Below are 26,733 nucleotides of genomic sequence, written 5' to 3' on the forward strand. Positions count from 1 at the left end.
ATCCCTCACTAACCCCCCTACCAGCCTGGTTGTCCCATGCAGCCTGCTGTTTAGTCATTTGGTCATCCCTTACTAAACTCCCTGCTGGTCTTGTCACCCCACTAGCCTGCCGTTTGGTCATTACTCTTACTGTGATGGCATCCTGGACAATTTGCATATTCCTCTATTATTAGTATAGATTGCCTAAACAATGTTAACTGGCAAGTCAGGAATGACTTTCTCTTTTTAAAAATCTTCTTAATTGTTTCAATGTGTTAACAATTTCTGTAACAAGCCATCCTTTATTATAAATCCTCCTCCACATGGGTGTGAAAATCAGCAGTGACCCATTTCTCAGTGCCCCTGACCCCTCCAACCCGACCCACTCCCCTTTTGCACAGCAGTCACAGGGGCCTCTGCTCAGCCTGCATCTGTAGTTACAGCTTACATATTTTGACAAATGACTTCCTAATTTTATCATTAAGCTCCTTCAAAATGAGACAATTATCATCCTGACTAAATGATGATATAAGCACATGGATTTTGCTCTAGTTAATGCCACCCCCCTAAAAACATATCCATAAATCAGTCATCCATTGTCCAGGTGATAAGATTCACTGAGGTTCAGCTTCAATGTGTTCTGATGAGTTGGCGCTTGTACTGCACCCACCAAACTCCTACACAGGTGTGCAATAATCAGAGCCAGGCAGTATGCCACAGTCAAGCCTGAACACCCCAATCTGATACCCAGGCACCCTGCAGCCTGCACCTGTGGGTCTTTCCATTGCTGCCTCTGCCTCCATCTTGCTATTATTCCCCACCCAGACCATGAGCATCCCTGTCTCTTTGTACATGAAAAGAGTGGACACCAACTTACAGTATTGCCCATTGTTATACTGTGCATACCCTGTTTGCCCCCAAAATGGGAAGCTACTTAAGAGTGAGTGTCATGTCTCCCATTTCTTTGAAACCCCATTGCTCAATAATTGTTTTTTAAAAAAAGTAGCAAAAAGTCAAAATGTTTATAGTACCAAATGTATTTGCCCACAGATTTTCTTTGCTATAAAAGAGCATCTAGTTTATCATGTCGGAATTATGCAATAACACATTCATTAACAAGTGTGAACAATGCCTCATTATAATCCTCAGGAAAGAATTAGGAAATCCACCATTGGAAGGATTTTAGGGCAGCTGCTTTGTACTTATTCCCATGAAATCTTAGGAGTATTAGATACTTTTCTGTCCTCCTACTTTTATTTCTCAGAGTCTACTCGTAAGAGGTTTAGGGAAGGTGGAAGTCCACAGAGGGAACAGTGAGAATGCCAGTAACTCAAGCATAAGAGAAACAGGCTCTTTGCCTTCCATGTGGTAATGAAAAAAAGAGTCCTCCATTCACTGAGGAAAAAGTCACATTAGCAGCTATAGGCTCTGCCACAGGGAAAAAACACTACAAACCAGGCAAAAGATTTCCCAGATTGGCAATTTAGCAGCAGTATCATGTTGAGGAAGCTTTCTCAACTTAGCCGGAAAAACTTAGGAACAGAGCACAAAACCCTGAGAATCTATTGGGGATGTGTCAAAGAAAACCAGACAACAGATGAAATGAGGTTTGTCAGTCACCCCACTGGTTTCAGGGGCACACTGTGCTCTTTGCTGCCTCCAGGAAATGAGTCACACCTTGCAGAACCTGTCATAGTGCAAGTTTAATCAGCCTCCCAGAAGCCTAGGAGAAAGCATCACTCTGTCCTCCCAAAAAAGATGGGCCACCTGAGGCATCGAAGTGAGAGGGAGAGCTGTGGGTTACACAGGTGAGGAGAGAACCTGGGCTGGCATCCATGGGAGGGAAGTTAAGAGACACCAGGGGAGAGGAAAATTAAGCCTACTGAGTGGCCCATGGTAATCTGGTTCCAGGGAAAGAGGTGATCATTGAGGTCTGAGCCTCATAGAACCACATGTGACAGGCTGAGGGACCACCTTCTACTGTTACTCCTCACTGCCAGGCTCCTCATCGCTGTCCTCCCCCAGTGGAAATGCCCTCACGGACTTCTGGACTGCATGCATCCGGGTCTCCAATAGGCATTCCTGGCTCAAAATTGCCTGCAGCAAGAGGCAGAAAGAGAAGTCACTGAACATCTTTACTCTGTCTCTTCATTCCCTTCCCAGCTAGCTCATCCAAGTCTAGGGTCGCTCAGGAGGAACAAGCATAGGACCCTCTTTCTGCTTCATGTACGTTCACAGGCCTCCCAAGGCACCTAGCTGTAGCAACCCTAGTCAAGGTAAATATCTGATATCTTGTAATTGAATCCTAACAGCAGTAGTGCAGGCTACAGCTAAAATTGGCATACTCCCCCTCCCCCGCCCAATCAGACCTTTCTTCTATTGTTCCTTTGAGCAGCCACCACATCCATCCCTAACCCATCTGTGCCCTCAGGGTGCTCATGCTTCAATAAGAGGAAAGTATCTTGTCAACTAAAATCATATGTGGTGGTTCTCTCCCCTAAGGTTTTGATAGTTTGAGATGACCTGGTAAGGATCATGGTAGACACAAATGAATAAACGAATGAATGAATGAACCCAGTGGAATTCTATCCATTTTAAGGAGATAATTTGGTAATTCACGCTTTGCTAGTAACTACAGCAACTATAAAATGCCTTTGATGGTCCCTGCTCCCAACTCTTTGCAAAATTCCCATTTTCCTTGTTTACTTAGGACCCTGCTTACCTGCCTGGTGTAAGAGAGGAAGTGGTTATGTAGAGAAGGGAAATTAAGGAAGTCCACAAAAGAAAGGTAAAGATGAAAAGGGAATCAGAACACTTGGCAAAGCAGAGGGATGATTAAACAAGGAGGAAGTAAGAGCATAGAGTGAAAAGGAATGAGAGAGACCTGGAAAGAAACAAGGTTGTTTTTAGCAGTAGTCAAAGCCCCTTACAAGCTTCTCCTCTCTGGCTGGGGGCCTCCTCAGGTAGCAGCAGAGAGGAGCATAGATGATGTTGATGATTCCGATGATGACCATGAGCCAGGGGAAACCGATAGCATGCACAATGGCACCCCCAGTGGATGGGCCTGTGAGAGATAAATCAAAGTCACCAGTGTTTATTGAAGACACTAGGTGAGGGTCAACAGGTGACCCAGAGGATATCCTAGGGTCAAATGTCTCCAGAACCCTGGAAAAATCAGCCTCCCAGCACCATGTCCGTCTGGTAAACAGTGGAAAAGGGAGATGGGACACCAGGTCCTGGGTGCTCCCCTCTCCCCTCACCAACTTACCTATAGCAAAGCCCATGCAAAAAGCCACATCAGCGATGGCATAGACACTCCCATACACGGAGGTGTGGCGCAGGTCCACCAGGTGTCCCATGATGGGCATCATTGAGGAATCCACCATGCCTGTGGCCAGAGCAAACAGAATACCTTCTGCCAGCAATACCCCCTGTCTGTGCATCTTCCCTTTCCCTCCTCCCTTTAGTCCACTTCCTTAGCCTGCTGTCCCCCGACTCAACATGACACCCATTCCAGGTAGGAGTATGAGCCCATCTCTCCATACCCCTGCCAGCTGCCCTTCTGGTCCCTCTACCTTTCTATAGACCTCCTCTGATGTGACCCAAAGCCAACATTTAGGTTCTTCTTATTTCCTTGAAGGGCACTTCTTACCTATGGCAAAGCCAAGCCCTGCATTGGGACCAATGAGGCCAAAAATATTACGAGCCAGAGGAACCTGCAGTAGGAAAAGAGGGAGAGTTCATCAGGAGTCCAGCTGGGTCATGTGCAGGCAGCACAACAAAGGGTTTTTCCATGATATGCACTCACGTGCTTTGTGCCACATATACCACTTGTTTAGATTCTCACACTTCCTATGAAGAACACTCTTTACCTCTATTTTAAAGATAGGAACACTAGACTGTTCGATCTGTCCAAAGTTAGAGAGCTAATAAGTGACAAGATCAATGGTGAACCTCAGATTTGACTGCTTTATATCATAACAATGGTCCTTTTCTGTTGCATGGATTCTTTCTCCCTGTCCTCCACCCCCTCCACCCAAACACAACTTCTATCCTCATTCTTCATTGAATGGAGTTCCTCTCATTTCTGTTAGCAACATCACCCAAGTCTTAACTTGGTAGCCACTGGAGCAAGAAAGAGAGGAGATACAAACAACCATTTACCCAAAAGCTAGATGGCAGGTGTCATGGTTTGGAGCCACATTAGCAAGCTCATTCTCTCACCCTCCCTGACATCCACGGAAGCCTTCCTTTTCTCTTCTGCTGGTTCATTACCTTCCTCCCTGGGCATCTGTCACCCAAACGTGCTACTTCAACACACTCACCCCTCAGAGGGTTTAATGTATCTTTTTGATATTAATGGCTGATAATAATTTTGGGAAAGATTCCTCAAGGGGTATTTATATGTTATTAATAATATTGGCTAAGATTCACTGGGGCTCACTATATGCCAGACACTGCTTTGGTCTATGTGGATTACCTTGGCAACCCTGTAAGTGTGCTTACGAAGAGGAGACAATAACAGCTTAGAGAGCTTGAAGGGACTCTTGAAAATGGAAAAGCACTCTTTCTTTCTTTCCTTTTCTATCTAATATTCTGGTCCTGGAGGCTGAGGCACAGATAATGGCTCACCGAGTGCTTTATGGGGTTCTGTCAGAATGGGATGAATAAATGAAGCCATAAAATGCACCATCTTGCTGGCCCCAGAAATAGATACCAACATGTATTTCTTCATATGTCCATACACAGAGCCTCAGACCTCTGACTTCAACCCTCCCACTGCCCTCTCCCTCTCCTTCCTTACCTCTCTTCAGTGGGATGCCTGGTGGCATCTCTTTCAGTGCTAAATTCCTACTTAGGCAGAAATGGCCTTTCTGACAGTCCTTGCCAAGTCAACCCTCTGCTCATTTTAAAGGAAAGTGGAGTTTAAATTTCTGGGTGTCTCTCTCTTTCTTTCTCTGTCTGTCACAACTAGACCTTATTATACTTACACAAAGCAAGCTGGTACCTACTACCACCATGCCAATCAGGGAGCAAAGCCACCTGGGAAAGAAAGAGCTGTCATTAAATGATGCCAAAAGGAAAGACCCCTTCCACTTGCCACCTCATCACCACCACACTGGTTAGTCCTACCATTCCTAATTCCAGAAGCCAGTAGGACATCAGAAGATGATGTATCTCTACATGACCAGATTGTATCCAGGTGAGCCCTTTCCTTCCCCCATCTCTTTCCTGGCTGCATACTTTTTTCCATATAGAAGCAGAGGAGGTAATGGTAACTATTCTCCCTTCTTGTAGAAGAGGAACCAGTTGACTGACAAGGCACTGGCCCCTTGGAAGTAACACTCAAAGTTGATTCTTACTATTTCCCAATTCAGACAACCATGAAATATTCATATTTCATTTGGTCTTCAAGATTCATCTCAGAAACCACATACCCAAAAAACCATAACCAAACTTCTTTCATTCTCTGATTTCCTACAGCAGTGTTTTTAAAAGTTATTTTAAAAATCTTTATGCTGCACTACAAATATAAAATTAAAGCTACTCTCATTATTATGGAGGAACAGGATCCAGACTGATACCTCTTAGTCCTCAACCCTTGGTGGCCTCTGAGGGCTTCATGGAACACAGTTTGGAAACACTGACCCAGAGAACTGCTTTTTTTCATACCTGTTCTCTGTGGGGTTATTTTATCTTTTCAATTGGACAATTAACATCTGGAAAGTAAAGATTGTCCCTCAAATAGTCACTGCCTCTTCTTTAGCAACTAGCTCAGGACTATCATTTTTCCTTAGGCTCTCACCACCTAACCAGCCCCATGCTCACAGTAGGCATTTTTTGTCTGTGTGTATTTGTACTAAACTTTCAACCTCAGGGAAGTTGTTCATCATCTCATGTGCAGGAACATCCTCAAAAGTCTATCCTACCTTACATTTCTCTTGTTCTTCCCAGATCCCCCATCTACGTACCGACCCATCTTGTTGGCCAACACACCAAAGAGGTTGGTGCCAATGAGGTAGGAGACGCTGGCAGGCAGGAAAGCTAGACCTGTAGAAAGACACAGGTCAGCATTTCAGGACATGCCCCACTCACTCTAAAACACCTTATTTCCTGTAATACAGTGAACTCTCCAGATTTCCTTCAAGGATTGCAAACCAGTTTGATTTGTGGGTTGGAAATCCTTGTGCAAACCTAGAGCAGATGACATAGGTTCCCATACCCCTGCATTCCTCAGGAGCAGGATTTTAATACATTTAATGTACCAACTCTAATGAGCCATTCTCATGTATAAAATACCCTTGGTTATCAGTATAAGAACATGAGCTTTAGAGAAAGACATACATACTTTCCTGCCTTATAATCAAGGCTTAACTACAACAGGACAGTGCACACAGTCCACACAGGGGTACACCTAGAGTGCCCAACTCAGGTGATGGGCAGGCTGAGCCACTAGCCCTACAGGACACCTACTACACAAGGCTACTCTACCAATTCCAAGAGACATACTAGTAGAAGATCTACCTAGTACATAGAAACAAACACAGGAAAGCAGCCAAAATGCAGAGACAAAAAAAACACACACACAACAAAAACAAAAACACAAACATGTTGCAAATGAAATAACAGAAGAAACGGCCAAAAAAAGAACTAAATGAAATGGAAGCAAGCAAACTACCAGATACAGAGTTCAAAACAATGGTATAAGGATGCTCAAGAAACTTAATGAGAACCTCAAGAAATTTAGTGAGAACATCAACCACATAAAAAAGGGCCAGTCAGAAATGAATAGTTTACATATCATCAATAGTAGAGTAGAGAATGCCAAGAATCAAATCAGCAATTTGGAATATGAGGAAGCAAAAACACCCAATCAGAAGAGCAAAAATATGAATATAGTATAAGGAGCCTCTGGGACAACTCCAAGCATACCAACATTTGCATCATGGAGGTGCTGGAAGGAGAAGAAGAAATTGAAAACCTATTTGAAATAATAATGACAGAAAAATTCCCTTAACTGGTGAAAGAAATAGACATATAAGTCCAGGAAGCTCAGAGTCCCGAACAAGATGAACCCAAAGAAGACCACATCATAACAAAAGTTAAAGACAAAAAAAGAATCTTAAAAGCAGCAAGAGAGAAGCAGTTAGTTATGTACAAGAAAGGGCCCATACTACTGTCAGCTGATTTCTCAACTGAAACTCTGCAGGCCAAAAGGGAGTGGCAAGAAATATTCAGTGATGAAAAGCAAGACCTGTAACCAAGATCCTTTATCCAGCAAAGCTATCATTTAGAATTGAAGATCAGATAAAGATCTTCCCAGACATGAAAAAGCTAAAGGAATTCATCACCACCAAACAAGTATTACATGAAATGTTAAAGGGTCTTGAAGAAGAAGAAGAAAAAGAAGAAGAAATAAAAATATCAACAATAAAATGGCAATAAATACATATCTATCAATAATTGAATATAAAAATAAACAAACAAGGAATCTAATGAACAAAATAAACTAATGAATAAAATAGAACCAGAGGCATGGAAATTAGAACAGACTGATGAATCTCAGAGAGGAAGGGGAGGGGAGCGGAAAGAGATTAACCAAAGAATTTATATGCATACATGCATTAACCATGGACACAGACAATAGAGGGGTGAAGGCCTGGGGCAGGGGGTATTTGGGTGAAGGGGGCAATGGGGAGATAATTGGGGGTACATCTGTAATATTCTCAACAATAATGATTTTTTAAAAAAGAAGTCACTATACAGAGAAGTGAAGGTATTTTGCAGGTAGAGTCAGTGGAATTTTCTGTTGGATTGGGGACAGGTATAGGAGTGGGGGAAAGAGAAAAATCAAAGATGACCTATGTTTTTGCCCTAATGAATTGGGTGGCTAGAGACTGGAGATGAAGAAAGAGCTTGGCGGGATCATGACAGAGTTGAAAGACTATTAGATGTCCAACTGGAGACATCAGGCAGCTGGGCACACAAGTCTAGAGTTCTGCAGAAAGATCCTCAACACAGATACGTTCCACCAACTGGTTTATGCATGGTTCCTACAGCCATGGAATGGCTGGGCACACCTACCAAAGATCAAGTAGAAAAGAATAGACAAAAGGTCAGAGGTTCTGAGGACTCCTACCTTTAAAAGTTAGCAGAGAGGGAGGATATAGGAAATGGGGAGAGGAGCAGCCAATGGAGTAGGTGATATGGGGTGAAACCAGGAGAAAAGGGGAAAAAAGGAGTTCAGCCTTTAATAGGAGCTGGGATGCTTCAGCCATAAAGAGAAGGCAGTGATGTGGGCACAGGTGCAGGCAAGTGAGTATGCTTAGTGATGGAAACATGTGAGCTCCTTTCTCATTTCTTCTATTTTCTCCATGACTGGGAGTTGAGAATGACAAAAGTGAAGGGATGAGGTTGTAGAAGAGGTCTGAATGGAGAAGTGTAAAATAGTCATTTTGGAAAGTGGGAAGGAGAACATTACGAGGAAACTTATAGAAAAAATTGTTTGACAGTGTAAAAACCTACCTTAGTCAACTATCATTAAAAATAATTTTTTTAAAAAAGATGGTAGTGGCCATAAATCTAGGCTGAGACCAACAGTGTGGTTGTGTTTTTCTACAGTCCCATTCCACTGTTTGTGTGCAGACAAGGAGCTGGCTACCAGACAGACGTAACCAGAGTCAAGGCTTTGCCAGGTGACAACCCCAGGGGAAGAGTGGCAAAGGAATACCAGTGCTTTCAAAGGAGTGGCATGATGGGATCCAAGCTGAGTAAAGAAAGAAATGGAGACGTGAGCAAAACAGAACTGAGGCCAACAGTGATCTCAAAGTGGCCAAAATGTGTTGTTATGAGGGTATTAGAGTCCCTAAGCAGGGAATATGGAAGGTGATAACTGGACAGCTTAGAATGGAGATTTCAGAGGCGCTATAATGAATGATGATGTCAATGTCAAGATTATATGAAGGTTTGATTGGTTAAGGTGGAGAGGAGAAAAGGATCATTGTGAAAAGTAAAATTAAATAACAGAGGATTATCCAAATGGTTACTGAAGTCACCAAAAACAGTGACAGGAGTAGAGATGAAAAAGAAAAGGAGCCCGGTGTTGACAGCTTTAATGAATGAGAAGGGGTGAGTAAGGGGTTGGTGGATGATTGAGGTGAAGAGGGGTGGGTGGTATAACTTAACGACATGATCTTCAAAGGAGTGGGGTTCTTTGAAGGAGCATGAAGAAGAAATGATTCAGAAGCAGCAAAGGAGAGCAAAGGAGGAACATGGGCTTCCACCAAAGGGCTGCACGAAACAGCATTCTCGGGAAACATCCAGGTCTCAAGACAAGGAGATGAGGGATGTGTACGGAGAAGAGGCTGAGGGTACCGGGACCTTGCCCAGGACAGAGTTCCATAAGGCCCCAGGTTGGGGAGGGCACTGGGAAATTGGGTCAGAATAAGAAACCTCTGAACTATGGGGATAATAATAATTCCTATTAATAGGCTGGCTGAGAGGCTTAGATGACATGATGCATAGCAACCATTTTGCATAGCTCCTGGCACAGGTTAAGTACCCTCTGAGCACTGGCCTTACTTAGCACAATCTGGTAAGAAACAGGGTCAGGACTTGGACCCAGGCCTTCTCACTCCAACTCCAGGTGTTTCTACCACCCTCACCTCCAATGTGGCAGCCAGATGGCTCTGGCACAAGGGACTACCTGGAATCTGCTGTGTGAGTTTCCATGGGCCTTGCCAGCCTCTCGACCTCTCTGTACTGAGAGGAAACGTGCTGCCTAATAGAAACTGTTGTGATGATGACAATTAAACACAAAGTCAACAATTCTCCAGGTACTGGCGGGTGGCTTGTTTGCTTTTAATATTCTCTTCTGTGGGTGGAAGTGAAGTGTACCTCACTGGATTTGTCTAGTCAACCTGTACAGCGTGGCAATCTGTTTCAAACCGCACCCACTTGTTTATGTTTAATTGCTTTAAAAAAACTAGACAACTATTACCTGATTGTCTGGAATCAAGTTCCCCTAGGAAGCCTTCTTACTGTCATTTTAAATGGCGTGAAACTTTCTGAATGAGATTTTCCTCAATCAGAGTGACTTGTTTTTTAGGGCCCGGGAATAGCTTGCATTTCAGTGACATCTTGTACAAAGCAGGTGTTCCAGACTGCATGTCCACAGACACACATATATTTTTCATAGCACATCTTCAAGCGGTGGGGATTACACACAGCTGTGATTGTCAACGTGCTTTAAACAAAAACAATTATGAAAACAGTAATGATTTTGATTTACTGGGAATAACCTATATTCCATACATGATGCGAATCCTTTTAGAATTCATAGATCCATTTAACCCAGAAAACTACTCTGAAAAGCGGCTCCATTTTTATAAATAAAAAGAGTGGAATTCACAAGAGGTTAGGAAACTTATCCAAGGTCACAACCAGTAAGTGGCCCCCAGGATTCAAATCCAGGCGGCTTGTTTCCAAAGCCCGAGTATTTCTCCCGCTCCCTCGGTGAGAGCAGCAGGCACGTGGGACATTAGAGTGCTCAGTCATGGACAACAATCCTTCCCAAAGCCTCGTCTCCTTTCCTCCCAGCACTGAGAGGTGATCTGCATGTAGAACAATATTTTTCAGTGTGGTCACTAAGGCCGAGTCAGCATCACCCGGAAACTGACTAGGCATGCAAACTTGTTTCACTGAATTGCTGGGCGGGGCCTCCATATCTGAGTTTCAACAAGCTTTCCAGGCAGTTTGATAAAGATAGCACCGAGGAACAATGTAAAGGACAGGGGAGACAAAGCCTCCTTGAGCTCTGACTTACTGTGACAGCCTGGCCTGCAAGGGGGACCCGGGAAATCACCCTGTGCACTTCCTCTGGTCTCACCTGCCACTCTGCCTCTCCCAGGGGAAGGCAATAGTGCTGCCTAATGGAAACTATTGTGACGATTACAATTAAGCCAAAGTCAACAATTCACGGGTCACTGACAGATGCTGGTTTGCTTTTAATATTCTCTCTTTTGAGTAAAGAAGGCTGGAGAAGGGCTATTTTGAGCTGTGGTTCCCACCTGCACAGCCAGAACCTCAGGTCAGGGATGCTGGTTGGTACCAAGCACTGACTAACTCAATTAATTGTCATGGTCAGAGGCAGCTGCAGCCCAGAAAAATTCAATTTGGGGCTGGGAGCCTTGCTTAGAATCGTCCCCTAAAAAATTAGATTTAGTGCTTTTTATTGCATGCTGAGCTGTAACAGGTCCTTATCGGCTTCCCCTCTGGCCCCATAAGCCTCTCCTCCCTGCAGTGACTGAGCGATTTGCACGTAGACTTCTCTGTCCCTGTCCTCTGGCTTCCTGGAAAGGGCCAGCACCTCCTCTTTAAGCTCAGATGGGTCACAGGGACATCTCTCCATGGAGCAGAGGAGGCTGCAGGCCTCTCTCCTGGGCCCAGAGCTCTCCACTGGGGTACAGAGACCAGCACCTTCCCTAGGTGAGGGCTCCTTTTCAGAGGTGAAAAGGTAGCAAAAAAAGTAATGTGGGCAAAGGAGAGTTGAAAAGAGAAAATATGGATGGTAATGGGGATGCATATTAATGTTCTACAGTGCACGACTGCCATTTATTCCTTGAATTACCCTTGAACTAGATAGTATTCTGATGTCTATTTTAGAGATGAGAAAAGTGATGCTCAGAAAGTTTCTGTGACTTGCAGAGTTTGCATAGCCAATCAATAGAAATGAAAATCTAGGTCCTCTGACTAGAAATCATTAATGGTTCTACCACACAGGAAGTTGCTGCTCTACAGCCCTGCAGCCCCTCCCACCCTGTCCTTCTTGGGCTACTTCTTGGAGGCACTACCCACCCAAACAGGCTTGATTTACATGTGTGAATGGGCAGGTCATTCTATAAAGGAAGCACATTGTCTCTCTGTGACCCTGAAGACCTAGTGATGCTTCTCTAATCCCTGAGAAAGGGCTGTGGCACATACTTCTGCTCAAGCTTGAGTTGGGGACCAAGGTCACTTACCCAGCTGCCACTCAGGGGAACACATGGTCTGCATCATCCAGATGGGCAGTGTGGGCTCCAGCATGGCCACTCCCATGTTGGCAAAGCAGAGGGAGCCTGGAGGGACAGTTCTGTGAGCCACATGGCCCTGAAGCCCAGACTCTCCCAACCCAAGGGGGAGTATTTTTAAAAATATATATATTTTATTGATATTTTACAGAGAGGAAAGGAGAGGGATAGAAAGCTAGAAACATCGATGAGAGAGAAACATCGATCAGCTGCCTCCTGCACACCTCCCACTGGGGATGTGCCCGCAACCAAGGTACATGCCCTTGACCGGAATCGAACCCGGGACCCTTCAGTCCACAGGCCAAGGCTCTATCCACTGAGCCAAACCGGTTTCGGCAACCAAGGGGGAGTATTGTCAACTTACCTGCAGCCACCAGGATATAAGGGTCTTTGAGAAGTGTAAGGAGCGGAGTCCCCTTGGCACTCTGAGAACATGGACAATAAAACTCCATTTGTATGGTATATAAATTTCTCCTATTTTCACAGAATCTGAGAATGTACAGACCTGGAGTTAGCACAGAACCCACAGGGTCAGGGTTCAGCCCCTCAAGCCTGCTCCAACTTCAGATGCCAATTACAAGTAGTAGGTTCCCAGGTTACCCACACTTTGGCCTGACTTAGCAACAAATTCAAGGTATTTAGAACAAATTTTCCCATGATTTTTGCATTCTTTTCTTCTCTTCCCTTCTTCCTGGTTTGATATGGATTTCCCAGAGCCATATTTGGCTTGGAATCAGACAAACACCAACTCTGATATTTAACTGAGACAGAATGACAGTCTGTAAGGATGCTCTTTGGGGAGAGGTTGCCTGGATGGCCTCTAAGGTCTTCTCTATCTCTGGGGTGTTATAACCATGAATGTGCAAATCCCAAAGTCATTGTCTCCTTCCTGGTTCTTTTGCCACACCTTGTGTATTAAATATCTATATTAAACTCATGACTATATATGTATATATAAACATAGTGCATGAATATATATAGTTATATATATATGGCCCTATCTATCTATCTATCTATCATCTATCTATCTATCTATCTATCTATCTATCATCTACCAGAGGCCCAGTGTACAACATTTGTGCATGGGGCAGGGGGGTCCCTCAGCCCAGCCCCGCCCTCTTGCAGTCCAGGACCCCTTGGGGGATGTCCAACTGCCAGCTTAGGCTTGCTCCCCACAGGCCTAAGCCAGCAGTGCGGGGAGTGGGCCTAAGCTGGCAGTTGGACATCCCCCGAGGGGTCCTTAGTGCTGCCACGGAGGCAGGAGAGGCTCCCGCCACTGCTGCTGCGCTCTCCAGCCATGAGCCTGGCTTCTGGCTGAGCAGCGCTCCCCCTGTGGAAGCACACTGACCACCAGGGGGAAGCTCCTGCATTGAGTGTCTGCCCCTTGGTGGTCAGTGCATGTCACAGCAACTGGTCGTTCTGCCATTCAGTTGATTTGCATATTAGGGTTTTATTATATAGGATGGAGATATATATATACATATATACATATATACATATATACATATATACATATATACATATATATATATATATATATATATATATATATATATATGGTTACATACTGCTTAACAACAGGAATACATCCTAAGAAATGCCAATTGGCAATTTTGTCTTTGTGCGAGCATCACAGAGTGCACTTACACAAACCTAGATGGTATAGCCTACTACACACCTAGGGTATGTGGTATAGCCAATTGCTTCTAGTCTACAAGCATGTACAGCAAGCATGTCAAACTTGTGGCCCACAGGCCACATGCGGCCCACAACAAATATTTTTGTGGCCCAGCCAATATACTGGTATGTAAAAAACATTTTAATAAAAATTTTGTAACTTAATTTTTACAATATCCTGTTATACATAATTATTAATAACGAACTACAATGTTTGCTAATGACTGATTACTATAATCGTGTTGCATTCATTTCCCTTATGTGCAGGTGCACCATTTCTTTCCACTAATACTAGCAGCGAATATGACTTGTTTGGTGTGCACAACAGGAAATATTTCGCTTTTGGAGAACAAGAAAAATAGGTTTATTTGCGTTACGCTTTTTAATTTGTACAGTTTTTCAGTGTCTGGTAAGTTAATGTTCAAAAAATATATATTAATTTTTATTAAAATGTTCTATTATTTTATGTTAACGATTACTCATTTATTTCATCCCTTTGTATTCAGCATGTCACTATCGAAATAAACCTACGTTTCTATGAAAATTTAAGCTTTTGTTTTTTTGCAGCCCACATAAACTTAAACCTTTTTCATTTGGCCCGTGTTAGCCTTTGAGTTTGACATGCTTGAAGAGCATATTACCATACAAAACAACATGAAATTAAATCAAGCACAAGAGAAAATTATGCAAACATGAGACACAGTAAACATGAGATATATGAGGCCTCTGATGATGTACAGCAATCCCTTTTTTAATAAGTAGAAAGAGCACACTATAAAATAATGATAAATAGTATAATATAGTAAGTACATAAAACACTAACATAGTTGTTTATTATCATTATCCTAATGTACTGCACATAATTTTATGTGCTATACTTTTATACAACTGGCAGCCCAGTAGGTTTTTGTTTTGTTTTGTTCATTGTCACCTAAGGATATTTTTTCATTGATTTTTAGGGAGAGTGGGAGAGTGAAAGACAGAGAGAAACATCAATGTGGGAGAAACACATCAGTTGGTTGCCTTTTGCACAAGACCTGACCAGGGCCCGGGTCGGGGAGGAGTCTGTAATCAAGGTATGTGCCCTTGACTGGAATCAAACCCGGGACCCTTTGGTCTGCAGGCCATGCTCTATCCACTCAACCAAACTGGCTAGGGCCCATTAGGTTTGTTTACACCACAAACACGAGTGATACATGCTACTACATTACCATGGCTATACTGTCAGAACAGCTACAGGGTTGTTAAGCAAGAGGAGTTTTTTGGCTCTGTTATAATCTTAAGGGACCATCATGGTATGTGCAGTCTGTTGTTAACCAAAACATTGTTATGCGATGCATGACTGTATATATATATGTGTGTGTGTGTGTGTGTGTGTGTGTGTGTGTGTGTGTACTTCAAAAGGTTTCTTTGATTGTTCATAAGGCCCTTCCTCCACCTTTGTCCAATATCAAGCCAGACTCCCACACCACCTCCCACACTACCTTAAATATGACCCTATCTGGGAATTGAAGTACAATTCTCACTTCCCCTGACTCCATTTCCCTTCATCTTTCTTCTTGTAATTTGGCAGGGATGGTCTAGGGACGTTTGGGTCACCACCTTAGTCATTCTATAAATCTCTTGGCAATGGAGCTTGGTGTCTACTTACCTCAGGAGAGAATTTTGAAGGCTGTAAAATACAAAACTGGAGTGCTAAGAAGGAAAGAGGGAAAGAGACAGTTCAGTTTACCTACTGAGTCGTTGGAGGCTCCAATAACGGCCACATTGCTCTCACTCTGTCACATAAAGATCTAACTCTCTACTTTCCTAGTCCGCAATCCATTCAAACATGTCAAGACTGACACCATAGCACAATGCATTCCCAACCTGACCAGGGCTATCACCTGCCCGGGCCTCCTATGGTGACTTACCTCCATCCAGCAGTGCCAGGAAGGCCAGGATGAGGAAGGGTGCAGACTTCCCAACAAACTCATACATCACACTTCCAAAGGGAGCTCCCACTGGAAAGGCAAAGCAGGGAGACTGCAGAGGTGAGGGCCAGTTCCCAACCAGCGTGACTTGCCCACATGGCCCCAGTGAGTGTGTACCGAAGTCCTACTTGGGGCTGAGCTCCACCTGAGGTTCTGGAGATACAGAGATGAAGAAGACCTGGTTCCAAGGTCTTTACATTTTAGTGGAGAAAATGAGCATGGTGGTGAACCCAAATAATTAGGACGTGGTGTAAAAAGTAAAGTTCAACAGTAAAGGTTCCAGCTACAAAATGCCGTGTAAGCACAGTGTAGTGCGTTCAGGAAGCCACATGGGCTTTGTAAGTTGCATAATGCTGGTGGGGAAGAACGGTGTGTGAAGAATACAGAAGTGTCAGAAAAGAGAGTGTGGTTGGAAAAGAAATAGAAGAAAGTCAGTTCTACTAGAATATGAGTATTTGGGAGAGAAAGAGTAGAGTTGGGAAGGTTGAAGCCAAATAGTTAAGGGCCCCGTATATCCAGATAAAGCATCTTCTTGGCCTTGAAGGCTAGGGAGAAACATCAGTGCTTTTTAGCAGGGGAGAAATACCCCCAGCTCTGGGCTTGGGAGCTTTTTCTGGAGCACCTTGGAGGAAGGAGACTGTGTAAGAGATGAGGCAGGAGGCTGGTGCACATTCCACCTGAGACATTATGAGGAGCTGACTGTGAGGAAGTGGCTGTAGAGAATACAATGGGCGTATTCATTTGGGAGTGAGAGGAGAGAAAGGAGACAGGGATGCAGCAGTTTTAGCTTGGGTGTTTGGGTAGGTGGGTACTAACAAAGAGCAGGGCTTTTGTTCCATCTCTTCCCTATGGTGATAGAGGGTGGGGTGTGAGCCAGGGAAGAGACTTTTCGTGTTTTCTCCCTAATTAGCTTGTAAGCTCCTACAGGGCATGAACCACTTTGGAGGTTCTTACCTACTGTATAGCCCCTCTGGGCTAGCATTGTGGTTGGCATGTAGTAGGTGCTCAGTAAAAGTATGTGGCTTGTTGGACTAGTCCAGTGGTCAGCAAACTCATTAGTCAACAGAGCCAAATATCAACAGTACAACGATTGAAATTTCTTTTGAGAGCCAAAAACCGACTTCGACTTCCGCGCATGGGCCACGAAGTTTCAATCGCACTGTACGTGCGCACCCGCACGTGGTATTTTGTGGAAGAGCCACACTCAAGGGGCCAAAGAGCCGCATGTGGCTCGTGAGCCGTGGTTTGCCGACCACTGGACTAGTCAATGAAACCTTAACAGGGATGAACTTCAAAGGAAGGACAGCCTTATAGCTTGAAGCTTGGGAGTCAAGCCTGGAAAATCTGCATCTGTATCCTGGCTCCGGCATTCCCTGGCTGTGTGACCTTGAATGGTTATCTCAACTTTCCTGTTCTCATCTCTACATTGCGGCAATCATTCCTCCATCGCAGCATGGTGCTGAGAAATGAAGGAGATTATGTCTGTAATGCATTTAGCACAAAATCTGACAAAGAGCATGTTCTCATGTTGAAAGCTGGCCATGTGTGGAAGCAGAGGTGAGGCAGTGCCTGCTGACATGGGGAGATTCACTCCCTTGACTAGACTAGGTTTCTGGACCATTCCCAGGCCCTGAAGAGCTATTCAGCTTCTTAAGGGGAAAGGGATTTCACCTTTCCAGGGCCAACTTTCAGAAGGACTCAAAAGCTGATTGGACAGAGAAAGAAGGAAAATTGTCTTCCATGACCGGTGGATCACCTGCCTCCTGGAGCCATCTTCAGAGAGTCTGCAGTACTCCACCCTTATGAACCTAGATCTGGGGTCAGATGCCACTTACCCAGCACTCCCAAAGCCAGGCCCCCCAAGGCGATTCCCATGGCACGGCCCCTCTCATAGTCATCTGTGTAGACACTTGCCAGCATCCCAAGACCTGAAGGAGGTGACAGATGGATGAATATGCAGGAGTTTTCTGTCTGCCTTCTCACAGGGTCCGTGGCCTTCACCCTGATATATCTTCAGGGATCATCTTAACTTGAGTTTCAGCTTGAGGGGTTTTACAACACTTAACCCATAGTATTTTACAAATATTTCCCCGCTGCTCCCCCAAACTCCCACATTGCTCATTCCCTCTGTTCAGAATATTGTTGCAAGTGCAAGTCTCTGAGAAGGGAACACAGAATACCATTGTCCCATGACACTGCATTTCATAACATATTATGATTTCCTAGCACATTTCCCTGAATGAATAGATATGGACTAGACCAAGGAAGGGAACGCCTATGAACACAGAGCACTGCTCTATTCGATGGGGGTGCCCAGGGCAAAGGAAGACAGTGCCACGTGCCTGGACAAGAGTGTGGGTTGGGCTCTCGTGTCCATCCCCTCATGTGTAAAATGGCCAAGGATTACATTAATATTGTATTTGATAGCACTTCGCAAACAGTGCTGGTAAGAGGTTAACAGAGAAAAGACCACAGAGTGGCATTAAGTAAAAGCCTGGCCTACTTCATGGTTTTACCTAGGGCTTGCTTTGACCTGAACTAGCTGCATCTAACATGACCAGAGGGAGTTATGTCAGCCTGAGGAATTAATAGGCACTGCTGGCAACACTATAATTATCTTGTTTTTGAATCATAATTTCTGCCTTCTAGGATATTTTTTTAAATTTTTTTCATATAAATTATATAATAGGGTCTTACGATGATAAACAAGGTGGTGTGTGCAGGTGTGTGTGTAAGATGTCAGTGTTACCTGCAACAGATGAAAATGAAGATCCAATGCCTTGAAGGGTTCGAGCCACAAAGAGCAGGGTATAGGTACCAGAAAAAGCAAACACTGGACAAAGAGAACAGCAAGAATACTGCAGTTAGCAGATTGTCTTTGTTCCCTGGCCACCAGAAAACCTGCCCGTGATATTACAAAGATGAGCCATTTGCATATGTTTTAATTAAGCATGCTCACTGCTCCCTGTTCTTGGAGTTGTCTTTCTAACTCCCCACCCTTAATCAGGATTGCATTTTAATTGGCATGAGACTGAGACACCAAAGAAGCATAAATCGATTCACCACATGTTAGATGGAAGCTGGATTTCCACATTTCCATAGCTCAACATCCAACATTGTATCCACTGGAATCAGGATTGTCTACCAAGTCCAATGCCCAGGGCTGGGAACTTGTCCTTAGACCCTACTTCTGGATCATCCATATGCAACACCTGGGGTTTGACTTTTGCCACTTTGGGGCCCTACTGGGTCATCTGAAGGATGGGGATAAAAAGCTATGTGTACTTGAAGGGCCACAAGCGATGGGTAGATATTAAAGTAATATCTTTCTATCCAATCAGATCTTTTCCCTTACCTTGTACTGCAACACTGAGTATGCAGCTGTGCTAGGCTCTTAGCAGATGTGAACTAAAGAGACATTCAGTTCATGCCCTTGAAGAGACTCAGTCTACTGGTGACTAACATATACAAAACTGAGAACCGAATAGAAATATGTTATCAAAAACTAAATTATAGGGTGTTGGTGGTAAGGCTGGTAATTGGAGACATGTCTCACTCCAGTTTCAGGGCAAAGCCCCCGAAAGACAGAAGACTCCTTCCCAGAGTGTCTGTATCAGCAGAACTGAAATCCCTTTGCCCATTCATTACAGATGTCTTCCCTTGATGTCTTATAAACTCCTTACTCCTCCCCGACATGATCACATTGTCTACAAACATGCACACACTTGGTCTCTCCTTGCCTGGCCTCCAGGGCCCTCTCCCAGGCCTTCTGATTTCCAATCTGTTCAAGGTCGGTTCTTCCTATATCCTTTACAAAAAAATTATTTATTACTCTTAACCTCATCTCCAACCAATCAGCTCTTAGCATGACCCTGAGCCCCCTAACCCATGGTGTCTTGTGATTTTGCCCTATATAACTGTACCCTACATGCCATCAGAGAGTTTGGGCCTTTGAGTGGTGCCATTCATAATAAAATAGCCAAAATCTCTTCCCTGCAATTCTCAGTGTTTAGGGTTTGGCTCTCTCACACTGGGTGGACAAACTCTTTCAGTTCAGTAACAGCATCATAAAGTCCTGGGGAACTAGAAACCTTCAGTGACTTTTGCCATCAACTTTTGTGGAATGAATTATGTCTCATTTGATGAAAAAGAGTAAATTATTCATTTTTAATGTACTGGTTAGTGTAGGCTGAGCCCCTAGAAGTTCAATAAACATGTCTAACTTGAATATCCTCCTCATTTTCTTTGATCCAGCTAGAATTGTCTTAAGTAAGCTTAAGACAGAACTTCATCCAGCTCCTGCACTTTGCAGCCTTCGCCCTGAATGAGACAAACTCCTGTTAAGATAGGAGGCAAGCCCTGTGCTGGAAGGGAAGAATACCTGAGGAGAAGCAATAAAAAGGCAGGAAAGTAACAGAAAGGTGGTAAGAAAAACCGGAGGGATAAGAAAGTCTGTGGTTCCGGTCAGAGAGTCAGCAGTGGGTCCATAGGCTGCCTTCCCTGCATGAACCCCACTTCATTCATTCCTGCTTATTTTAATTCTCAGGGTCAATTTTCAGACATATTTTTTTCACTTACTGCTCTTATTCCATCTATATTTTATTAGGAATGTTTATTGGTTACTGGATGAACTATTTGTCTTTCTCTTGTTTCTTTAGTAAATTTACTTTCCTAATTTAGAACATTTCCTGACCTTTAATGTTCTTATTTGAAGGCAGCAGACTTTGGGGACTTTTCCAATTGCTCTTGTCTAATTTAGATTCTTTGTTAGTTGTCCTTTACCTTTTCATATCAAAAAAAATATGACCTCTTCCCAAAGATGCAAGGTTTGTTCTGAACTCACCCAAGGGATTACACACACACTATAACATACACAGTAAAACAGCCTTCACAGTTCTCCCCTGCTGAAGAAAGTGAAGTATCTCCTATAGCAGAATATACAAATTCCAACCAGGCTGAGTTGCCATTATTGCTCTAGTCCCCATACCAGAAGGTGCAAAGCATTTAAATCAGTATCATAGGCCATTGAGCTAGCTTGACCCTGCTGTCTTCCCTGCAGTGCATGTGATAAAATCAAAGGTAATCAGTGAAGGAAAGAAACGAGGAAGCAAATTACTTACTAACTGTGGAGAGAAACATGATAACAAAGCCAGCAAACATGGGAATGTGATATCCAATCCTAAAAGGGAATTTAAAAAAAAGATACAGTTCCAGTAGGCATCCATATACTTGGACTATATATTTTCATGTAATTGGGAAGAGAAATTCATTTATTTGAGTGCAGGTGTAGGGAACGGATATGACATGTGAATGCATATAAGCAACTAAACAAACAAACAAAAAATTTCCCATAGACCAGGGCCAAAATTTTCTTTTCCAGAAAGGATAGCCTAGTCCAGCCGTGGGCAAACTACGGCCCGCGGGCTGGATCCGGCTGTTCTATCCGGTTCTCTTGCTCTTCCCTCTGCTCCTTTACTTTGAATTTATATTAGTTCACACAAACACTCCATCCATGCTTTTGTTCCGGCCCTCCGGTCCAGTTTAAGAACCCATTGTGGCCCTCGAGTCAAAAAGTTTGCCCACCCCTGGCCTAGTCAGAGTGTATACCCCTTTGAAAAATCAGGTAATCCCAAGCACAACTTGCTAAGAAGCCTGTTTTCTAGCTTACAATAGGCCTGTCCATTCCCATCCTTATCCTATGGGAGCCAAGTTTTAGGACACTAAAATAAACATCAATGGCATACTTCTCTTCATGGTTCCCTTCTTGGTATTCTAGTCATTACATCACTAAGAAAATTGGAAGCCCAGCCCTAACTGGTTTGGCTCAGTGGATAGAGCGTCGGCCTGCGGACTAAAGGGTCCCAGGTTCGATTCCGGTCAAGGGCATGTACCTGGGTTGCAGGCACATCCCCAGTAGGGGGCGTGCAGGAGGCAGCTGATCGATGTCTCTCTCTCATCGATGTTTCTAACTTTCTATCCCTCTCTCTTCCTCTCTGTAAAAAATCAATAAAATATATTTTTAAAAAAAAAAAGAAAAGAAAATTGGAAGCCCATGGCATTTCATCAACATCATGCTATACTTTGGGGTAACCAGCTTTTCTAACAGCTGACTATCCTGGGGTGCAGACAAGAGAGTTTCCTTCTTTCTCCCTTCTAACCACCTTTAGGATACCTTAACCCATTATCTTATTCCTGAGCCCCTGAGCACCCACGAGATACCTGTTGGTGAGAGGCCCCACGAATGGGTTGACCAGAAGTTGCATCATAGCCTTTGAAGCAAACAGAAGCCCGACTCGTATGTTCTCTTCCTCCAAGAACTCTGAGTGTTGCAGGCAGTTGTTTTTATGGGATGAGATGGCCCCTGTGACTGGAGGGGCGATGGTGCCAGAAGTGGCATTTGTCCATGCTGTGGCACTGGGTGCACTTTCTTCAACAGCCATGGTGTTGTTATCAAAGAAGGAGAAGATAGTGGAAAAGGCAGGAGAAGTGAGGGCATGCCGGGAAGTTGTGGTGGTGCTGAGGAGCAGAGAACTGTTGACTTCTTTGAATTCTGTGGCATAGAGGAAGGTGGGCACAATGGGCACTGAAAGTCAAGAAGGACATGTGGTGAGGGCTAAGGACACATTGTCTTTTTACCACTAGTAGGTCCAGGGTCATTGCTATGAGGTTCAGTTTCATGCTCAAGGCAGGTGTCTAAGTGACATGATTTGAATCCCAATAACAGATTGTGCCCACCCACATTATACTATTAGCTAAAGTACCTGGATCTCAACCATCATACAATTGGTCCTCATCATTCATAGATTCCATATTGGCTAATTCACCTACTGGCTATAATTTATTTGTGACCACAAAGTCAATATTCTCAGAGTTGTCATGAGTTTTCTCGGACATTAGTGCAGAGAGCGGGGAAATTTTTGAGTCACCAGATGCTGACTTTCCCAGCCAAGGTTGGACTAGGCCGGCTCTCCAGACCTTGTTTTCTCTTTTGTAAAGAAAATAGGAAACAGACACATAGATACAGAGAACAAACTGATAGTTGCCCGGTGGAAGGGAGGTTGGGGGGTTGGGTGAAAAAAAGTGAAGGGATTAAGAAGTACGAATTGGTAGTTACAGATTAATCATGGGGATGTAAAGTACAGCATAGGGAATACAAGCAATAATCCTATATAATAAAAGGCTAATATGCAAATCAACCAAACAGCAGAACGACTGGTCACTATGATATGCACTGACCACAAGGGGGAAGATGCTAAATGCAGGAGCTGCCCCCTGGTGGTCAGTGCACTCCCACAGGGGGAGCACCACTCAGCCAGAAGCCAGGCTCATGGCAGCAGTCAGACATCCCCCGAGGGCTCCTGGACTGTGAGAGGGCACAGGCTGGGCTGAGGGACCTCCCTGAGTGTACAAATTTTGTGCACCAGGCCTCTAGTATTGTAATAACTGTGTATAATGCCTGGTGACTAGACTTAGAGGGAGATCACTTTGTAAGTTATATAAATGTCCAATCACTACTCTGTACACTTGAAAATAATATAATATTAAATATCAACTGTACCTGAAACATTAAAAAAGTTAAAAAAAAAAAAAAAAAAGAATTGCCCAGCAGGTGTGGCTCAATGGTTGAGCGTCGACCTATGTACCGGGAGGTCACTGGTTTGACTCTGGTCAGGGCACATGCCCAGATCTCAGGCTCGATCCCCAGTAGGGGCTGTGCAGGAGGCAGTCGATTGATGTTCTCTCTCATTGATGTTTCTACCTCTCTTCCTCTCCCTTCCTCTCTCTCCAAAATCAATAAAAAAATATTGTTGTGTGTGTTTTTTAAAAAAACACAGACTACCAGGATGGGTGTTTTTAGGATGTAAGGTTATAATCTATATGGGATGTGTGTGTATATAGTTCCCCTAGGAGCAATGATTCAGTATTGGCTAAATTCAGTCTTTGCAGCAACTTTAGAGAGCAGAACTACCACATATCGAGAACTGACTATATTGGGTTAATGATTTGTCTCAGAAAGATTCTTATTTCAAAGCAGATATTTTACCCAAGAGGGGCAACACATTAGCACTCATTTAGACACTGGCATAGCCAAATGTAAAGATGAATAACTACCAACTAAAAAAAGCAGGACTCTGAGGGAATGAACTACCAGAAAGGTAGGTTTTGATACAAAGCTGGGTATCCATGTAAAGCATGCTATTTTGGTGGAGCAGAAGCTGGGGAGGTAACAGTGATAAGGGACTCATTGTCCCAGAGGCCACTTGGAGTCATTAGCACCTTGGGAAGAGAGCATGGGGAGGAAGTAATGCCAGTTCTGGTTCCAGTCTATCTTTTTTGGTCAGATACTCTCTAAATCTCCTTATCTTCGAACCCCTGGAGCTTTCATCAATGGTTGGCAAGCTTCAGACTCCATTTCCTGCTGTCTCCTCCAATTCCCAGAAACCTCTGGGCCATTTCAAGCATGCAAGTCCATTCACTGCTGAAAGCTAGAGGGGTGGGTATTGCTGGGCCCAGAGCAAATTATCCCCAACACCAAGACCCTAGACGTACCAACCACAGTAAGCAGCGTGTTGTCCAGGAGCAGAGCCACGAACACAACCACCAGCACCAGCTTCCTGGACTCTCTCCCCTCCTTCAGCCAATGCTGAGGGGCATCCCAGACAGCCCTGAGCATGGTGAATACTGGGCTGAGGGTCTTCTCTTTCAGGTTCTTAGGGAAGGTCCTGTTACAATGCAGGTCTTCAGCAGCCTTTTCAGTAGAGGGGGAAGTCTGGCCAGACCAGTGAAACTCACTATTAAATAAAAAGTACAGAGTTGCAGGAATTTGGAAACTTTTCCTTGCCTATCTCTATTCACTTTTTTTTTAATCCTCACTCAAGGATATGTTTATTGATTTTTAGAGGGAGGAAGGGAGAGAGAGATAAAGAGAGAGAAACATTGATGTGGGAGAGAAACATAGATCATTGCTTCCCATACATGCCCCAACTTGGAATCGAACTCGCAACCTAGGTATGTGCCCTGACTGGGAATAGAACCTGCCACCTCTTGGTGTATAGGAGGATGCTCCAACCAACTGAACCACCTGATCAGAGCTCTGTTCACAAATTATAGAGCTTAATAACTCTGCTTTGTTCCCAGCGGGCCTACTACTGCTTACCAGTTTTTCATAACTGGAATTCTACCCAGCATAGGATGAGGATTCTTAAGATCACCATGTTCCTTCTTAAGTGTCAGACACCTGCCTATCACTTCCATGATCACATCATATCTAAGGATTACTTACACTATTACTTATGCAATCTTTTCCTCCAAATCCACTTAAAATAACAAACTGAAATGCTTGTTTTAAAAAATAACTTTATGTGCCATGCCAAAACCAAATTATGGTCTGTCTCTATGTATCACACAAAAATACCTCATGGGCCACAAGTGTGACTCATGCTGCCGACTGAGAAACACTGACCTAGACCAGCACTTTCCTCTCACAGATGAGAAATCTGAGACTCGAACTGGGAGGTTTGTCTCAGGTCACACAATAGGTGTCAAGATAGAATGAAATCCAAACTTTTTAACTTGTAGGCATGTACCCCACCACCTCCCTTTGCTCTGTGGTACTAGAAGTACTCCTATCCTTTGTTTAAGTTATAAATCCCTGCTCAGAATGATGTGTTACTCTGTGTAAATAAAATATTAACACTCATGATTAGTTTTCTATTTAGGATTTCATGTCATCATTAGTCAGCATTAAGTAACAGCATTTTATTAAACTGTTATTTTGTTAAGTAACTGTATTTTGAAAGGGGGAGAAAGAGAGAGAGAGAGAGAGAGAGAGAGAGAGAGAGAGAGAGAGAGAGAGAGAGAGATTACCCTAAGCAAAGATGCAGTGGGCTGTACTGTTTTCAGGTAATAACAGTTTCTGGGAAATTTTTTATTTTCTTTTATATGGTTTCTGTTATGGTATCAACAATACCAATCATACAAATTTTAAAATAGTTTACTGCCATGAAATGCATCAGACTCTAATGAGCGGATATCCTTTTATTTGGTAACTCTACTTCTAAGAACATATCCTTAGAAAATGATCAGAAGTGCAGTCCAAAATTTAGGTTTAAAATGACAAATTGCTGAATTATTCATATAATATAAATGAAACATTTTAATGGAGATATATAAAAAGCTCTTAAAATCATGTTTCCAAACAATTTCAATGACTTAGAAAATACTCTTAATATGATGTCAAGTTTTAAAAAGGATACTAAACTGTATTTATAGTTTGACTTCAGTTATATAAGAAATTGATTTGCACATTTTTAAAAGACTAGAAAGATACATACCCAAATGTCAGCTATTATAACTGATGCTTAAATTATCTTTTTTTCCATTTTTTCTGTAATTTCTAAATGTTTTGTTATTGACTATTTTCATAATACAAAAAGTAAATAATGTTAAATGTTTATCACTGGGATTCAATAGTCAGCCTCCAGTGTTGGAAGTATCCCAAGTACTGAGCTACCCTGTTCTGTTCTAAGAGCCGGGCTGGAAGAAGAACATTATTCACACCACAGCTCTAAGCAACCAAGTGGTCCTACTGAACCAAATCCCATTAAGTTTCAAACAGAAAATGCATGCAGCCACTTAAGATCCTGTATAAACAAGGCATTTCTAAATACAAATTTAGTTAGAATTTGTAAGGAAGGAAATAAAGAGGCTAAAAGGAAAGCAAAAGAAAACTAAAAGATGTAAAATGGTTCAAAATATGTACTCTAAGGATAAACCCCAAAATACCAACAAACAAAACAAAATCAGGCATTTGCTAAGTAATTAGTAGTAAACTTTACTTTAGAATAAGAATTCTCTTTTGAGAGACACAAATACAAGGAAGGATTAAATTTGTCCAGAGAAATTTCTTACCGTAGAGCCCATCTTGTGTGAGGTACTCAACGAGATATTGGCAGCTGTTAGCAGTTCAGCAGGGACTGTTCTCTGAAAGTGGATGTGCTGATGGATTTATTGCCAGCTGTTATCTGAGGAAGTGG

General features: G+C 43.3%; 1 protein-coding gene across 3 annotated transcripts; it reads right to left on the reverse strand.

Annotated features, from left to right (window-relative positions):
* Positions 1 to 984: 984 nt before the first annotated feature.
* SLC18A1 (solute carrier family 18 member A1) lies at positions 985 to 26,733 on the reverse strand (the record flags this gene model as incomplete). 3 transcript variants are annotated; one of them, XM_080673361.1, is made up of 16 exons in its annotated part: positions 985 to 2,076; positions 2,910 to 3,043; positions 3,248 to 3,367; positions 3,632 to 3,695; positions 4,971 to 5,022; positions 5,952 to 6,030; positions 12,000 to 12,095; positions 12,412 to 12,472; positions 15,376 to 15,419; positions 15,638 to 15,727; positions 17,533 to 17,625; positions 18,447 to 18,530; positions 20,818 to 20,876; positions 21,917 to 22,280; positions 24,248 to 24,489; positions 26,609 to 26,733. In XM_080673361.1, 15 exons carry the CDS (start codon positions 24,369 to 24,371, stop codon positions 1,963 to 1,965), a joined length of 1,578 nt encoding a protein of 525 aa, XP_080529487.1. In that variant the 3' UTR covers positions 985 to 1,962. The 3 variants fall into 3 exon arrangements, with proteins under 3 accessions (XP_080529487.1, XP_080529488.1, XP_080529489.1); XM_080673362.1 differs by lacking the exons at positions 12,000 to 12,095; positions 26,609 to 26,733 and having other exon boundaries at positions 1,004 to 2,076; positions 24,248 to 24,371; XM_080673363.1 differs by lacking the exons at positions 2,910 to 3,043; positions 26,609 to 26,733 and having other exon boundaries at positions 1,871 to 2,076; positions 24,248 to 24,371.

The sequence above is a fragment of the Plecotus auritus genome (assembly GCF_963455305.1).
Source record: "Plecotus auritus genome assembly, chromosome: 6".
Lineage (NCBI taxonomy): Eukaryota > Metazoa > Chordata > Mammalia > Chiroptera > Vespertilionidae > Plecotus > Plecotus auritus.